The sequence below is a fragment of the Actinia tenebrosa genome, unplaced genomic scaffold (genome assembly GCF_029948245.1).
Source record: "Actinia tenebrosa isolate PJP-AT-01 unplaced genomic scaffold, QUT_ActTen_1.0 PGA_scaffold2__45_contigs__length_23673736, whole genome shotgun sequence".
NCBI lineage: Eukaryota > Metazoa > Cnidaria > Anthozoa > Actiniaria > Actiniidae > Actinia > Actinia tenebrosa.
In genome coordinates this window covers 22,552,946-22,571,109 of record NW_028292579.1, presented here as the reverse complement: position 1 = coordinate 22,571,109, position 18,164 = coordinate 22,552,946, and the positions used below count along the sequence as shown (strand labels likewise).

Genomic DNA, 18,164 nt, shown 5'->3' with positions numbered 1-18,164 from the left:
CCTACTGCATGATAAACATGTTGGTAAATTTAAATATATAAAACTTTTTGCATTGTGCAAGACCAAGCACATGCTCACAAATCCGTAGGTGTGTTGTTTTTCGTTTTGCACAACTAATATTCGGAATTTTAGAAATATAGGATTTTTTGTATTGCGCAGGACCTACTACATGATGAAAATGTTGTAAAATTAAGAAATATATATCTGTTTGCATTGTGCGCACGACTAAGCACATGCTACAAATCCGTGGGTGTGTGTATTTTTTTGCATTACTGATGTTCGGAATTTTAGAAAGAGGATTATTTGCATTGCGCAAAACCTACTACATGATAAACAGGTTTAGAAATATAGTTTTTTGCATTGCATTGCGCACGGCCTAACATATGATAGAAATTGGTGTTTTTTTTTTGTTTTTTTTTTTTGTTTTGCATTTCCGATGTTTGTTATTTTAAAAAAACAGAACTTTTTGTATTGCGCACGACCTGGCATATAAAACAAAATCGTGCTTTTTTTTGTCTGTTTTTTTTGTCTTCTTTTTTTTTCTTTTTTGCATAGGGGATGTTCAGAATTTTAGAAATAGGATTTTTGTATTGCGCAGACCTCATGTTGAATTTAGAGATTTTTTTGCGTGTTTTTTTTTTTTTTTTTTTTTTACATTACTTGCGGATTTTAATCATTAATTACGTGCGGATTTTTGGAATTCTAGGAATAGAACTTTTCGTATTGCTTATGACGTAGCACGCACAAAAAAATACGTGTTTTTTGCATTGCGCATGTTCAAAATTCTGAAAAAACGTTTTTTTCGTATTGGGCAAGACCTAGTACGAGTTAGAAATACAAGAGGGTTGGGCTGTATACTTACATGTACTAGTAACTTATTGGAATGTCAGCTTTTTTCACTGCTTGCATGTGTAAAAATGCAGGTATTTTAAGTTGGTCATGCCAATTGATTTTAGAATGTTATTGCATGCACAAAAGTTTGTCAAGTAATAGATGTACTTTTGGCATGTGATAACCTCTCACTATCAATCAAATCGAATCGTAGTCCTAATGTATTTCGTGTACTGCGTTTTACAATAACCTGTGCAATACTGCTTGCGGATCGAGGGAAATTGTTCGGGAAACATTCAAGCTTTATATGTTGCAAAGGAAAATACCGGCAAGCCTTAGAACTTTTTAAAAAAAAACATTAGAAAATCATCATTCTTTCTTACACTTGTGGGTTACCTGTGGTAACTTTTTGGTCGAGTGGAGACTGTTGAAGAGTTCTTCCCGGGAGCGCATTCAAGATGGCGGGTCATTTCTCAGGTGAGTTTTAAAAATGCCTTTCTTTGTCTTTATTTGCTATTTGAATATGTTTTTTTCAATGATTACAAGTCGTTCTTACGATCAGATAAAAGCCTATGATGCCTTGGCTCAGTTCTGCTAAACTTTGAAATGGAAAAAAAATAAATTTACTTGATCAGAATTTTTCCTTTCAAACTTCGAAAAAAAATTTGTGAAAGTTTCTCGTAATTTTCTTCTTCTTTGATTGTTGGCTTAACTCCTGTGTTTAACCAATTCAAGAAGCGTCTTAATGATGTTTCTACGACAACTTCACAAACTATTACTGTTTTCGACTCTCCCTATTAAATCAAAAATCAAAATTTTATCCGGCAATGTGACGAGAGAAGCACAGAATGCCCCCCCCCCCCTTTGAGGACCTAAGTTTCTATATCTTTTATACATAGAATTTGGGCTACTGCCAGAGATTTGCCAGGCAGTGGAAGACATGGATTGGTTGTGAGTATTTATTGAATTTATTGTATATTTGCAGAATAATGATTTGTATTTATAATAATTGATTTGATAATACATCCACATAGAAAGGGCGGTATATTTATAAATAATAAATCATCATCAATTAAAGAATAAATTAAAAATAAATGAGCTCTAGCAGTGCCTTTCAAAAAAGTGGTTCTTTATTTTTTATCCACTGTAATCTTACTGGCCTGCAGGTACGTCCCCTCCACCAAGTCTACAGCATGACATGCAAAGTATGACCAGCAATAATGTTTTTGCATACATTTATGCACAGGCTTTTGTAAGAAGTGTAAAAGCTCATTTGGCAGCAAAAAGCCAGTGCATAACTAGAAGTTTGCCAATACATTAAATGTGGTCATACTTTGCGCTTTATGCTATAAATTTGGGAATTGAACCCAGGTCACATTGATGGCAGGTGAGCACTTTCACTGCTGCAACTCATAAATGAGACTAAACTTGTGTGTGTATGAGCCATTACCAAAGATTACAGTGCTTTTAGCGCTATATACTTTATAGCGCTATATACGTTAATACTAAGTTAGAATAGGGACTACTAATTGTGTCACTGCCATTTTTGATATTCTGCAAACCCAGATATTCTGCAAACTTGGATATTCCAACGGCTTGTTGTGAAATTGTTTTTTTTACTGCCATCAATCAAAGACATAAATAGTACCCACTAATGATTTTTCGATTGTTGGTAGCAAAAAAGCAAATTGCAATGTGCAGCATATGACTACAGAGTTCGCAAAATATTGAAAATTGCGGTAAAGATGTTTTGTATATTTGGTACTGTGAATATGTTTCAGTCTACCAACTGATGTACAGGCTGAGGCTATCCCGCTTATCTTGGGAGGTGGAGATGTTCTCATGGTGGGTATCTATAGAGTAAGCTGCACACACATTGTAAAATCATGGTATGGAACTGCCAAGATCCTTTGAACCATTCACAGCAATACCACTTGTCTGTATAACCACTAATGCACTGTCCACATGCATCCAGATATTTTCGAAAACAGAATTTTTTCTTTGCAGATTGGCCTTCCATCCACACATATTCAGTTAATACGCCAATTGAAAATGCAACTTTTAGAAAACCGACACGGATGAAGACTGTTTGGAAAACTACCTTTGGATGCATTTTTTTTTTGAAAACTGAAAAAATATTGAGATATGTGTGAATGGGGTCTAAAAATGAGTGGTATGCCATCACCCTTAGGAGTCACTCATACACAGTCATTTACCCTCAAAGAGAGGAGAGGAACATGTATTTATGATTTACAATGTATATTCTAATTCTTAACCAAATATAACACATTTATTATGTAATACTAGACAGACTTATGGGAGTGTATTCACAGGTGGACATGTCCAATGGTTCTAGCAGTGTAGAACATAGGACATGAAAGACTAAAAATCTGTGCAACTAAATTTATATTAGCATCTTGCTAATGAACTGTACCTCCCTAACACAGCAAACACATACCAGCACACTCCATGCGCTTGTTACTTAAACCATCATGATAAAAACATAAATCTATGTTTCTCCCTTAATTCCCTTATCCCTTCCTCTCCACTCACAAGATAGCAGCTAGCATTATCTTAAAGATGTGTAACAGAAGCAGAAGCTATATATAGTTTATACATATTTTTATTTTTTGTTTTATTTAGGCAGCAGAGACTGGAAGTGGAAAAACAGGAGTAAGTTTACCAGTTTAATTACTACAACTTTAGTATTAGATGACAAAAATTTATTTTATGAAAGCTGGGGATATTATTTTTTTAAAAAGTTCCTTGATTCGTGGTAATTTTTTAGAATTTATAATAATTCTTTCACACTCTTCCTTACTGAGTGCAACTTGCAAAAGTTGGTGATAATGTATTTGGGAATGCATGAAATGTACTTTAATGCTTGGGCTTTTGTATGTTAAACCGACACATTTCAATGAAAAGCTGGCTGGTTTTGCCAATTAAGGCTTTTGAGAGCTGGTTTTGGCAGCAAAAATTCAGTACATAGATGTAAATACATTAATGTAGTCATATTTTTGCACGCCATCAGCAAATTCCACAACCACTATTCTATCCCTCAATCTTCTACCTGCATAGTACTTACTTACTTAGTATGTAAATACATTAATGTAGTCATATTTTTGCACACCATCAGTAAATTCCACGCCCACTATTCTATCCCTCAATCTTCTACCTGCACAGTACTTACTTACTTAGTATGTAAATACATTGTAGTCATATTTTTGTGCTTCATGCTGTAAATTCCACACCTATTACTCTATCCCTCAATCTTCCACCTGCACAGTACTTACCATACTTATTAGACTGCACATAACTCAAGCCTATTCACCTTTCTGAAGTTCAAAAAAAGACTAGATTGGCCTTGTGATGCATAGTATTGTGGGGCTCAGTTGGGAAATGTGAGATGGCCAAGCTTTTTGATCTCCTTTCCAAGTTCAGTCTCATGATGCTTGGCACTATGAGATTATACAGGATTTGCACCATAATGTGATGACAGCCATGTTAGATGGCAGGAACAATACCATCGTTTTACAGGAAATAATTCAATTCCCAAGAGCAAAGTGATTTTATTTTTCTGCCATCTAACCACATAACAAGGCAGCCCAAGTTATATTAGTATGGCAAAGTTAATAACTAACTAACTAACTAACTAAATACTGTAACTATCGAACGAATGAAAGAATGAATGAAAGAATGAATGAACAAATGAACAAACAAACGAATGAACAAATGAACGAACAATCAAAAAAATAAATAAATAAACCTCTATTACCAGAACTTTAGAAAGGGGGATTACTCCATGTGGTAATAATATGGTCATCTCAAATTGCAGGCATTTTGTCTTCCTGTCATTCAAATAGTCCACGAGACCGTTAGAGATGCCATGGCAGGCAAAGCTCCTAAATCCCTACCAAAAACAGCTGGTATGTTCTTTCTTTTATCATTATTCTTTTCAGTCCTGTTTTTGTTTAGATTGTATGTCTCAACAATTATGAAAAATGAAGAGGTTGGGCCCGGTTGTACGAAGGGTGATAAGCACTATCTGATAAATCCTTATCCAGTGGATGAGTCTATGCTGTTATCCAATAAAGTTATTCACTGGATAAGATTTATCCTTCCAATAGTACTACCTTCATACAACAGGGCCCTGGTGGTTTATTACCAGGAAGAGGGAAGGCTGGCAAGTTTTTGAATGAAATCAAGAATTCAAAGCAAAACTAACCTCTTCATATGCATACCTTCACCAAAAGAGAGCGAGCATAAATCAGCAACCCATCTTTGGGTCACTAAAATTGGCGGGAAACAAGATGGGAAAGTTTTTCGTCCAGGGCATGTGATCCTGGTTGCTCTGCCTGTACTCAGTTCAGTGTGGGTGAACTAATACAGAGATGAAGGACTTTCTTAATGTCAAAGTCTACCAGCCCCACTCTTGGATAAAAAATGACCAGCCCCTAAATGCAATATTGGATAATCTTCATCAAGCTACAAATTAATAACTTTGTTTGTGTTGATGTTGTTTTCAGGTGGTGGGTCTCAAGTGTTCAAAATGAACCCATATGATAGAGATGGAAACTTTGGTAAGAAAACACACCCACCCACCCACCCAACTCTTACCTGTATCTTTTGATTATGTCATGTTAGCATTATCTTAAAGTTTGTCGTACATGTGCACATTATTGGTTAAACAATTGTAAATGCAGTATACTTATACCTGTCATTGAAATTTAAAAAACAATTTTGAAATGACATGTATCACATATATACTATAAATAATTGCAGCCATTAATGAAGATGGATTATTATGTCAAAGCCGTGAGCTATACAAATGGCAGGGATGCCGATCAACTCTTGGTGTCAGAAAGGGTAAGTTGATATTGACTTTTTCTCTGCTTTTAGGTTAGCTTCTCCCTAGTTTTATTTCTCCCTCCATAAGTCCCTTCCTCCATCACTCCCCCTCCGTTCATCTGTCCATCCATCCATTCCATCCCATTCCATCCATCCCATCCCATCCATCCATCCATCCAATGCATTCATGCATCCATGCATCCATTCCAATCATCCATGCATCCATCCATCCATCTATCCCATCCATCCATCCATCCATCCATCCCATACATCCATACTTTATTCTTTTTTCCCTTTCTTTCATTTGTCAGTCCCTCCCACCTTACATCATGCAGTTTTGGACATGGTTTTAAAGAATACATATCATTTCCATTATTTACAGTAATGATATCAACTAAATTAGTTTATTACGTTGTTAAATAGGAAAGTTCTATTACGAAGCAACTGTTACTGATGAAGGCTTGTGCCGTGTGGGATGGTCAACAGCTGAAGCAACCCTTGATCTAGGTAGGCCAGGAAAATCATACAATTGTTGACCATCATATAAAATTTTGGTGACATTTTTTTTTTTTAATCATGAAATTAAAATGTTGTGGCACGAAAATTGAGTAACTCTCAATTTTAGAGAAAAGAAAGATTGAATTTAATGACCATCAAAAAGTATTGATAAAAGACCTTACTGATAATCAATTGATTGAGAACCAGCAATAGTGAATATTTTTGACGGGTGGGCTAAAAAAAAGAGCCATAAGTGATTTTAGAGTGATCGATAAACCACTTGATAAAAATGTGTTTGAAATCAATTGAATTTCATATGCAATGAGCGCACAGGGAAAGATAGATTTTCGAACAGATTATCATAAATGCATTCAACCAGAACTCCATTTTCCATTGGTGCTATTTATTTATATATTTTGGAATATTTTTTTCTATTAATAGGAACTGATGATGCAAGCTTTGGCTTTGGTGGTACTGGTAAAAAGTCGTGTGCAAGACAGTTTGACACTTATGGAGAGGTATGGCTAGGTTTGCCATAAGTGCACTCACCCCCCCCCCCCCCCCCCCCCACTGGGGTTAACTACATGTAGTTCAAGTCCGGGAAGCATCACTTGAACAACTAATAATATTATTAATAATTGAGAATTATTTATAAAATAATTGGGACACTACGTGCGCTATGATTGGTCGAAAACCATGTTTGATGAGAGTATCAAAACACACTACCATCATTTTTAATCTATCACGCGTGCTCATTGGTCAGTTTGAATAAGACTGCACGTAGGGAGAATTTACTTAGACTGCTTTTTTTCGATCTTTTTGTGCATTTGTTATTTCATAAAACAAATCAAAAACAGTTTTCTGTGTTTGATACTCTGATCAAAACACACGGGATGTTGGGAGAACACGAGAGGAGCGTAGGAAACCACGACACGTAGCGGAGTGGTTTCCAGCTTCTCGAGTGTTCTCCCAACATCCCGCGTGTTTTGATCAGAGTATCAAACACAGAAAACTGTTTTTGATCTGTTAAATTAAGGGAATCAAGGCTGGTGTAGGTGTAAGTCCTGGAAGCATCACTTGCGAGTAAAGTTTGTTAGGTTCTTTTTCAATGGGGTTTTCTTTAGGTTCTTTTTTTCTACCTCCACAAAATGTAATAAGCTAAATTTAAATTCTAACTAGCCATGTTTTAAATTATTATTATAATGATACCCAGCCAATCTAGTAAGCTCAAGATACTCCATGTTAATATTCCAAATCATTTTTTTCAGGCGTTTGGTATTAATGATGTCATTGGATGTTACATCGATCTGGACTTTGGAAGTATTAAGTTCTCCAAAAATGGTAAATAATTTAATCTTAGTAGTCAAGCTTATAAATACATTTTTATAAATACATTGAGTATTATTAACAAGCTGGGTAGCCGACACAAAACAATTGATAATTTACGAACAGTAAGGATCAATCATGAGTCAACCATTGGCTGATTGTTGGTTGCCCACCAACTGTCTGTTCCCGGCCAATGATCGGCCACCTGTTGGTGGGGTTTGGGTTAAGTGATGGAGAGAAAAGATGGGTGAAGTGATGTCTGAAACTTTGTTTCTACAGTAGTTGTTAATTTTGTTCACTCATTTCTTTGGGAATATACTCTGCAAATGTTCTTTTTGATCTATGTTTTGACCATACTTCGTTGGTCTTCAGGATCTGTGCGTTCTTGAATATTTTTACACAAATCTTGAACCATGGAAAGCAGTACTGGAAAAAATATTCAAGAACACCAGATCCTGAAGAAGACCAACGAAGTATGGTTGAAACATAGATCAAAGAGAACATTTGCAGAGTATATTCCCAAAGAAATAAGTGAACGAAACGATAGAGAGATGTTGGCGAAGTGACAGTGAATTACTCCTAAGTGTCAAGGATTTGTTGCTATTGATTTACTTCCTCACTAATCACACACACACAGGGGCGGCGGAAGCTGAAAAATTTGGGGGGGGGCACTCCAATATTTCACGGTACCTTGAAATGACCCCCCCCCCATTTAGCTTGATTACAAACGTGTATAAGTGATATTTCAATCAGTAACATTTTGCGCGCATTAAACCACTTGCAATTGTGCTGAGAGACACAAAAATGATGCAAGTCGTCGCTAGATATATCGTATATTTTTTAGATACAGAAAATTATGTAATGTCAAAATAATAAATAATGGTAATCATAACCAAATCTCATGCGGTTTTTTTTTTTGTGTGAGGCATTATATTCTGGGGGGGGCAGGCCCCCCCAAAAAATCTAGTGGGGGGGCCAGTGCCCCCCCGGCCCCCCCGCTTCCGCCGCCCCTGACACAAAAAAGCATTTTTGATCTGCCAAAAAACTAAGTCAGAGCTTGGCTTAGCAAATGATAAATTGAGTGTGCTGGTTTTTTGCAAAGAACCCGGGGGGGGGGGGGGGGGGGGGGATTAAACCATTGAATTAAGGTAGAGAGTCAAAAACTCCACTCACACATGATGCAGAGCCAACCAGAGACCTCAGAGGTGAGAGGCAAATGAACTACTAACTGCTACCCCACCCTTGATTTCCAAACACCTGGACCAAGACCTTCTTAGTCAAGACATTTTGCTATTTCTACTCAGGGATTGACTTTGGCGAGGCCTTTGCCATCCCCAAAAAATTTAATGGAAAGCCATTCTTTGCTGCTGTAGTACTGAAGGTAATCAAACTCCCTTTATTGATTTACAGTGCAACAAGCAAAAGTATGAACATAAATTATTTACTCTCATGTATTTCGCATATTTCTATACATGGGATTTATGTTGCCAAATGAGGTTTAATTTCACGTCTTATTCGGAAAAACCAGCCAGCTTCGCCTCAAAATGTTTTGTTTGTGTGTAAATACATTATTGCCAGTCAAACGTTTACATGTCACACTGTGATATATTTACACTGTATTGATGGTTTTCAACCGTCCTCAAGAGAATTAAATAACAAAAGACACGGCAACCATGTTGGAGGATATAACAAAAGAGTTCATTGACAATTCTTTTGTTAAGTTCCTCCAACATGGCCACCATGAAAACCATCAATATTTTACTGGACAGGTATATATTTTTTTAGCAATTCACTAAAGGTCACTTACACTTGTAACACTGTATATAATATTTATTTTTTAGAATGCAGAGATGAAGTTCAACTTTGGTGATTCTAACTTTTCATTTCCTCCAAAGGTAATTTGTATGCTGGATAGAACAATCTTTGAATTTAACATTTTAATCACATTTAATATATTGAATTTTAGCTACCATGTGTTCATGAGGCATAAAAGTTTGAGGCATTCAAAATTGTGTAATTGCTTGAACTTACTAGGCACCATTTTCTGTCTCGTGTTTAATGTTCAATAGCTTAATTGCATGAACATTCTTTTTGGTAAAATGTAGTATTCAGGGAAAAAGAAAAACCATGCCTATCACTTAATCTGTCAAACATTTTATTGAAGATGACAGGTCTCACACATGCATGTTAAATAATGACAGCACTATGTCATGCTCACCACACTACAATGGCTGTTAGCGTTTGACCACCATTTGGAGCAGAGAATGAGACCATAGACTTTTAATTATCGGCTGATTAAATACTAGCATTAAAAGTTACAAGACAGTTGTGTTTTGGATGTCAGTCAAATGATGCAGAGGTGTCTTTATTTAGCCTTGCTCTAGCTCAAAAGACAAATGGTAACCATCTCATGGTAGACTGAAAAGAGGGAATGAGTAATGAAAACATGCCTTGATGTACCTTATGCCCACTTAGATTTGCCCAACAGTCTTACCCACCATGCTGTTGTCATATACCAGTATCCTCTTAAACTTAGAAAAAAATAACTTATACAACAAATCAAAATATGGCAACCAATTTGAATAACTATTGCTCTGCACTGACTAGTAATGGACTAGCCTCATGTTCACATGGAAACATAATTGAAAGTGTTTTCCCATGTATGAGAGGCTAGTCACCAGTCGCTATTCAGTGCATCATGATAGTTATTCAAATTGTTTGCCAAATATTGATTCAGTATATTACCCAATGTTGTACTGAAAACCTATATAATGATAATATTAGAGTATGTACTTTTGGTATGACTGTTTGCTGTGATGTTTTTTGGAGAGAGCTTTTTGCATTACTGTATTCATATTTCTTTCATCTTCTCTTCTTCCAGGGTGGTTTTATAGCGTTATCCAAAGCACCAAACGATGCAGCAGCCACTAATAATATCTTAAATGTAGGAGGTATAAAAACATGACAATCAACTTACTTATTTATGTTATGCCAGTCATGTACACTGTAAAGGTGTGGGGCATTAAATGTAAATTACCTGCAAGATTTATGATTGCATATCATCACTGCACTCTCACATGACTGAGAAATTCAACTAATGTGGTACACATTACAAGAAATTCTGTAATTAAAAACACTGTTTCTTGTGCGAAACTATTAATAGCAGTCTGGGTTTTTTTGGGGGGGGGGGGGGGGGGGGGGGGGGGGGGAGGGGGGAAAAGGAAAGAGCACCTGCCTGGAAACCCTAGGATTTTGAGTAGCCACCTACTGACCTGCTTATCGTAGCATAACGAACCGCTCCCTTTAATACGCAATAAGAATAGAGCAATAACATGATAGAACCAAAACAAAACACTTGTGCATAAAAACATATCAATACATAAGAGTGGACAAGCATTTACTGCTCATTGAGTCATTAATGCTTGCAAGTTCATAATTTTGTTTTGAAAAAATCACTGTCTTTTAGGTGCTTCATCACAAACAAAGCCAGGAAAATTTAACAACAGATGTGCTCCTTCAGCTATTATAATTGAGGTAATATATTAGTCTAGTTGTCCATATTCGTGTACTATAGAGGGCTCACACAGAGTCATCACAGCCTGACTAGTTGATTTGATGCTAAAAATGTTCTTGTTGCATTCATGTACTATGAGTCATTGTCTTTTGCAGGGTTCGTGCTACTCCTTAAACTTCTTGAAAACTCCTTGAATTTAATTCACGTTTTCAAGGGCACTTGAAAAGCTCTTGAATTTTACGATTTCAGCGAAACTCCTTGAAAACTCCTAGAATTTTTGCTTTGATTATTACTTGCATGTTTCTGAAATAGATCTAGTCAAGAAGATTGGAAAATCTGAAAGTTGGCCATATGCAGCCACCATTCAAAATAGCTGAAAATACTCCTTGAAAATTCATTTTTGGGTCCTTGTTTACTCCTTGAATAGTCCTTGAATTTTAAGTGGTTACCTCAGCATGAACCCTGCTTTTGGCCTTTGTAAACTGTGAGTCTAATTTGAAATCTTTAATTTTTTATTTTCGATTCTGATTTCTTTAAATCCCAGCCGTCAAGAGAGCTTGCACAACAGGTAAATTTCTAAAATAATGCTAAATTTTGTGAACCTGTATGGCAGCAAACGTTTTGCTTTCTTTTTTGTTACTGATATCCTTTCTATCCTCCATTCATGCAGTCATTCCATCCATCCCATCTTATCCAATCCAATATTCCAATCCATCCCATACCAACCCAACCCAATCCATCCCCAACCCAACCCAACCCATACCAACCCAACCCAACCCAACCCAACCCAACCCAACCAACCAACCCAACCCAACCCAACCCAACCCAACCCAACCCAACCAACCCAACCCAACCCAACCCAACCCAACCCAACCCAACTCATCCCAACCCATCCCAACCCATCCCAACCCATCCCAAACCATCCCAACCCATCCCAAACCATCCCAACCCATACCAACCCATCCCAATCCATCCCAATCCATCCCAATCCACCCCAACCCATCCCAACCCAACCCATCCCAACCCATCCCAACCCATCCCAACCCATCCCAACCCATCCCAATCCTACCCATCACTATTGATCCGAATCCATTCTGTCCATCCATTCCATCCTGACCCAACCCAACCCATCGTTTCCATTCATCTACCCATGCACCCATGAATACATCAAAAAAATTTTGTGTGAAAGTGAAAACCTTTACATTTTTGTTGAATGATTGTGTTCCTGTTAGAAAGATTATACATACTCAAAATAGATGTTATTGTGATGCAATGTTTCAGTAACTCTTAGTAAATCTCTTTCATTAGACCCATCAGCAAATAAAGTTATTCCAGAAACAGCTTCCTGACCCAAAGATTAAGTAAGTAGAGTTAATAAGCATTGAGGAAAAAAAACACAATAAAATATTAAGAGCAACACAGCTCAAAAATGTGAGAAAACACAGACCCATTTTTTTAATCATTTTCAATATTTGCTCATCTCTATTTCATCTTCAGGTCAGTGTTGTTGGTTGGTGGTGAGAATACTAAAGATCAGATAAGAGCTATTAATGAAGGGGTAAGGTAGAAATATGACTGACATTACATAGGAATAAAACAAATCAAATTTTTTATTATTTAATGAAGGAAATAAAACATGACTAACATTAGGGGTAAAACAAATCAACAATATTAATGAAGGGGTAGGTAGAAACATGACGTTGCTTTAGGAAGCCAGGGTTGTACATTTTAAACCCCAACCACCCCCCCCCCCCACCCCTCCGCATCCGACTATATGCCAGTATTTGTTATTTATTATATGGTATTTATTATATGGTATTCATATAGCATATATATTTCATTATATGGTATTGATATTGTATTTATTATTTATTAATGTAGGTAATAATTTATTTATTAATGTAGGTGGTAATTGTATGGTGTTTATTATTTATTTTATGTTATTTATATGGTTTTTATCACTGTGGTATCCTAATCCCTACCAATTTAACCACGCTTATTTCAATGACCTTAGTCCCTAATGTCTCATATTCACTCTTCCAGGTTGATATAGTGACGGGAACCCCTGGTAAGCTGAGTGACTTCATATCAACAGACAAGATAAGTTTACACCAGGTACACCTCTACATTCAAATATTGATTATCATCATGTGGGGAAGCGGCGAGACTTCTCACTCCTCACCAATGTGACCTGGGTTCGATACTTGGACTCAGTGTCCTATGTGAGTAGAGTTTCTAATTGGTTCTCTCCTGTGCTTTGAGAGTTTTTCTCTGGGTTCTCTGGTTTTCCTCTCTGCAAAAATCATCTTCTAATCTAAATCCCAATTCAATCATGTATTGAGGGACGCAGTTTTTTAGTCGCTGACTATTAAGTGCTACTCTTGTGAAAACAAGGATGAATCCAAGTATAATTGAATGAAATCCCATTTCCAAATCCCACGACATGGATATCCCAGTTTCCCGTTTTTCAAATGTTATTTGTAATTCATTAATTTGCATTGAATTTCTAGGTCAGCTTTTTCATTCTTGATGAAGCGGTAAGTCTTTAACATCTAATAATCTAATAATCATTTCGATAATTTATCCCTTGTGTTTCTTTATGCATGGGTTCCCTGTGCTTCACTTGCTTTGCTCATCCATCCATCCATCCATCCATCCATCCATCCATCCATCCATCCATCCATCCATCCATCCATCCATCCATCCATCCATCCATTCATCCATTCATCCATTTATCCATTCATCTGTTCATTCATTCATTCATCCATTCATTTTGTTTATTTTCTCTTGTGTTTGCATGTACAGGATGGTCTGCTTGCACAAGGAAACAACGACCTCATAATGAAAATATATAACAAGATCCCCAAGACAAGCCCAACAGGGAAACGATTACAGGTGAATAGACCATGTACTTGATTGCAAAGTCTAGTCGTGTGGTACTTCATGTAGTACAAGCATGTGGATCACCAAATATATTTTTTGACAATAATAAAACAACATACAACGTTCCTATCAGTAATAAGCAAATTTTGGTTTTGAAACGCTAGTCAATTCATTATGTAACATTATAATCAAATCTAAAGCACCATATATATCTACTGTTCTTTTGAAGAAAAAAAGAAAGCCTCAGTCGGTATTGTGATATATTTTTAAAATCTCTAACATACATGCTTAGCCTATTGAAGAGGTTCATGCACATTCAGTCATAATCACAGTTTCATGGTGACCAGCACTCTCACTGTGAAATTTTTCACTTTTTTTCATGTTTTTTGTTTGTGTAGATTATTACATGTTCTGCAACTCTTCACTCCTTTGACGTGAAAAAATTAGCCGTAAGTATTTCTTTTTACTAATATGCCCTCGGTATTCAAATTGTCCAAATAAAAGCAGGTTTTCCAGTATCGTTGTAGAAAATAGAACTCAATTCTATAACTGCAACAAAATTACTAGTCAATTTCCAATGAGGAACATTGCATAGTGTACAAGTAACACTGGAATAAAAGTACTGTGCTTTCGTATGTGGTTTTACTTACGCTGGCATCCCAAATGAAAGCCACACTTCAGGGAATGAAATTCTTTGAACTAAAGTGGTTAGAAACTTTAGATTGAATTGTAATTTTGATTGAATTATTTGTTCTCTGATTTATCTTACGCATATTTTCTGCTCTTATTAATCAATCTTACAATTGTATATTCTTGATTTGAAGGATCGTATTATGCACTTCCCCACATGGGTGGATCTCAAGGGACAAGACAGTGTACCTGAAACGGTACATCACGTGGTATGTAAACTTTCCTAGCTTTGATTCGTTCTCAGACACTAGTTTTTCACTTCTGTCTTGTTCCCTTTGCACTGACTGAATCGAAATATAGTGATCAATTTAAATAACTATTCTTGTGTTCACATCGAGACATAAAAGGGTTTTCACATGTATGAGTCTAGTCTAGTCGCTGGTCAATGCAGAACAATTATAATTTTTTAAATTGGTTGTCATGTTTTTATTCTGTGTATTGGTTAGCTCAATTCTCCTGCAGTACTACCCTGCCCTACCCTTTATTGATATCATATCTTATTTCTCATATATTATATTTCTTCTGAGTGCAAATAAAAGCTTTTCAAAGTCAGATTGTATTACATGGGTGTGTTCAGTGCCTGTTCGAAAATTTGTCTTTAACTTGTTCTGTCAATAAAAATGGAAATTCAGTAAGCGCAAAGTCGTGCGGTACAGATACACTGTTGTACTGTGCAGTACAGCTGCATATTACAATTCCACATTCCACATTTCATTAGTTTTCCTTGCATGGAGGCTTAAAAAAATAACCAAAATTCCCATAAATAAGAAAGAAAACTGCTTTTCCGAGCTGCCCTCACTAATACAGGGTGCAGAACATAATGACAATGTTTAGCATGGTCACAGTTAGAAGTAACAAAAGAGGTGTATCACAGCACTTTTTTACAGCCTCCGTAGAAATCCTTTTATTGAACACCTAATGGAAAATTATTTTCATTTTTGTTAGGTTTGTCATCTGGATCCACGAACTGACACGTCATGGATGAACCTGAAGAATGCTGTTCAAGTAAGAAGAGGCATTTATGATTTTTTTCCCTTGAGGATTGAAACAACACAACCACTTTTTGCCAATTACTGTGGGCCCTGTGGTATCAACACGGGCACTGAAGATGGTCGTCACCAGTATCTTCAGTCTTTTACGTCCACCTTATACAGGGTTATAGAGTGAAGACAGACGGGGCCTACATTTTATGTCCTTGTCCGAGAAGACTTGAATGTCTAACCTTTAGTAGATGTAATTACGAAGGCAGCACCTTCTCCTCAGTTATTTTAAATCCGGTTATTTTAAGACCGGTTATTGGTCCAACAGACCGATGCTATTACCAACATACCGCTAACCAGGTGGCGATATTCTCACTTCTCCTTTTTCCACTTTCCTTATTTTCTTTTCACTTTCTTTTCACTTCCATTCACTTCTCCTGCCATACCCTTGCCTTCCCTTCCCTATCTTCATAACATACTTACTAGAAGTTTCTTTTCTGTTCATTTCTTTATTCATTTCTTTCTTTTCTGCCCAGACTGATGACATACACTATCGTGACAAGATCAAGCCCGGCAGCCAAACACCAGGTAGGTGTAAATGCTCAAAGAAACTAAATCTTGTTTATCAAGATTGCACTTGATATAGATTTATAACTAAGGATATGCGTGACGATTGTTCACACAAATTGCTAACTTTTGCGGAAAGGAAAACGATAGGAATTGCAGGAGAACATTGCGCATTTCTCTGCGCATACGCTTCATGCTTGTCTGTTGACAATAGTTCCCTTCACAGTTCCCTGCGCCATCTTGAAAGGTAGCCGTGCCTTTGCATCGAAGCGAGACGAACGGTGAGCTTGCAATGATAGAGACCTTTTTTAACACCTTGAACAATTATCCTTACGTCTCTATCATTGCAAGTTCACCGTTCGTCTCGCTTCGATGCAAAGGAACGGCTACCTTTCAAGATGGCGCAGGGAACTGTGAAGGGGACTATTCGCGCGAAGTTGCAGGGGGCGCAATGCCTCAGTAACATCAAATGTTTCCCCCAAAAATGGCTTTAATTTGTTTTCTTATAGAAACGCTCTCAGAAGCAGTCAAGATCTTGAAGGCGGAATACCTTAAGAAAGCCATTGATGTGCACCAAATGGACACTGCGATCATCTTCTGTCGCACAAAGATCGATTGTGATAACATAGAACAGTATTTACTGCAGCATGGTGGAGGTAAGACGGTTGAACCATTACAAGAGCCTTAAGCCTGATCAAGGCATTTTTTTAGCCTTTGCCATTTTCTGTTTTTTCCTATGAAGTGGGGGTGATGCTCCTGGTTGGGGCGATAAGCAGCTGTACACAAATTAGTGTCTTAACGCGCATCAATTTTTTCAATCGCTTTCATGGGCTGTCTTTTTTTTTTTATTCGAGGTTTTGTTTCAGTGGTTGCATGATGCCACTAAGAAGAGAGGATTTGAGAGAGTCGCGGCCAAATCTTCCAGCACAGGCATTCCAGCCCTCACAGTATTATTATTAGTACTTACTCGACACTGTCACGGTCACGCAACATCATACGACGTCACGACTGGTATCCGCAGTGTCAGAAAATTACTATGAATAAATGATATGATTTGTTCTTCAGGGCCAAAGTCTATGATAAATAAGTACTCTTGTGTAGTTCTTCATGGAGATCGGTCACCGCAAGAAAGAAAGACAAATCTGCAGCTGTTTAAGGTATATTTGTGCTATAATCTTAGTAATCTCCAAGGAAGTACATGCAATAAGGCAAACTAAGGAAAGAGAGGCAAATGCCTCAATCTCAAAATAAAATTTTCATATTAGCATAAATTTTGATTTTAAAAAAGTCGAAATATTCGAGGAATTCTAATGTTGGGAAAACAGAAAAGCTCTTTGCAAATATATCTTAGTTCTGTTCATTCCATGGCTTATATTTATTGAGTGCTGATTTGGCAGATACTGTCGAGCCAAAAAGGGTGTACGTACACCTACACTACTCACCACACACCCTCTTAGTTCTGTTCATTCCATGGCTTATACTTCTCGATTGCTGATTTGGCAGACAATGTCGAGCCAAAAAGGGTGTACGTACACATACACTACTCACCACATACCCTCTGGGACACTCAAAAGCTGGAAACCTCAAAGTAACTTCATGGGCTAACTGTTTATACTTTACTTAACCTTTTGAAATTTCAACAGGATAATGAGGCTCAGTTTTTGATTTGCACTGATGTGGCTGCTAGGGGAATAGACATCAAGGGAGTGCCTTATGGTATGATATTATTGATAATTTTTTGTTTTGTCTTTTGTTTTAATCTCAGAACATTTCTTCTCTAATTATAAACTGATAAGAAAGAAAAATTGTTTTCTTAGTTTTTGTGCAAAAACCTCATTCCACATATCCTAAAGGTTTATCAAATGCAAGTCATGAATAAAGGCGCGATCACATAAATCAATTTTCTCTGCAACTTGTCTCTCAACAGCGTTGCAACAAAATTTGCAAGAGTGTTTACATGATGCAACGGAGACTCAATCTTTGCCAAAAATAGAAACGAATTCTACTTTTCGCAACAATTGCTGCAA

General features: G+C 36.9%; 1 protein-coding gene across 1 annotated transcript in view; it reads left to right on the top strand.

Annotated features, from left to right (window-relative positions):
• Positions 1-1,270: 1,270 nt before the first annotated feature.
• The window catches only part of LOC116287546 (ATP-dependent RNA helicase DDX1), a 30,747-nt gene continuing 13,853 nt past the window's right edge, over positions 1,271-18,164 (top strand). Inside the window, exons 1-27 of the mRNA XM_089034456.1 lie at positions 1,271-1,308; positions 1,731-1,782; positions 2,613-2,676; positions 3,475-3,504; positions 4,667-4,757; positions 5,358-5,411; positions 5,614-5,697; positions 6,103-6,186; positions 6,619-6,695; positions 7,446-7,518; positions 8,808-8,884; positions 9,345-9,398; positions 10,385-10,454; positions 10,970-11,037; positions 11,562-11,585; positions 12,326-12,378; positions 12,515-12,575; positions 13,061-13,132; positions 13,528-13,554; positions 13,823-13,912; positions 14,299-14,349; positions 14,725-14,799; positions 15,536-15,595; positions 16,107-16,158; positions 16,647-16,793; positions 17,203-17,294; positions 17,781-17,853. Coding sequence (XP_088890582.1) covers positions 1,290-1,308; positions 1,731-1,782; positions 2,613-2,676; positions 3,475-3,504; positions 4,667-4,757; positions 5,358-5,411; positions 5,614-5,697; positions 6,103-6,186; positions 6,619-6,695; positions 7,446-7,518; positions 8,808-8,884; positions 9,345-9,398; positions 10,385-10,454; positions 10,970-11,037; positions 11,562-11,585; positions 12,326-12,378; positions 12,515-12,575; positions 13,061-13,132; positions 13,528-13,554; positions 13,823-13,912; positions 14,299-14,349; positions 14,725-14,799; positions 15,536-15,595; positions 16,107-16,158; positions 16,647-16,793; positions 17,203-17,294; positions 17,781-17,853 — 1,774 coding nt within the window. The 5' untranslated portion in view covers positions 1,271-1,289. The remainder of the gene's footprint in view (positions 1,309-1,730; positions 1,783-2,612; positions 2,677-3,474; positions 3,505-4,666; positions 4,758-5,357; positions 5,412-5,613; positions 5,698-6,102; positions 6,187-6,618; positions 6,696-7,445; positions 7,519-8,807; positions 8,885-9,344; positions 9,399-10,384; positions 10,455-10,969; positions 11,038-11,561; positions 11,586-12,325; positions 12,379-12,514; positions 12,576-13,060; positions 13,133-13,527; positions 13,555-13,822; positions 13,913-14,298; positions 14,350-14,724; positions 14,800-15,535; positions 15,596-16,106; positions 16,159-16,646; positions 16,794-17,202; positions 17,295-17,780; positions 17,854-18,164) is intronic.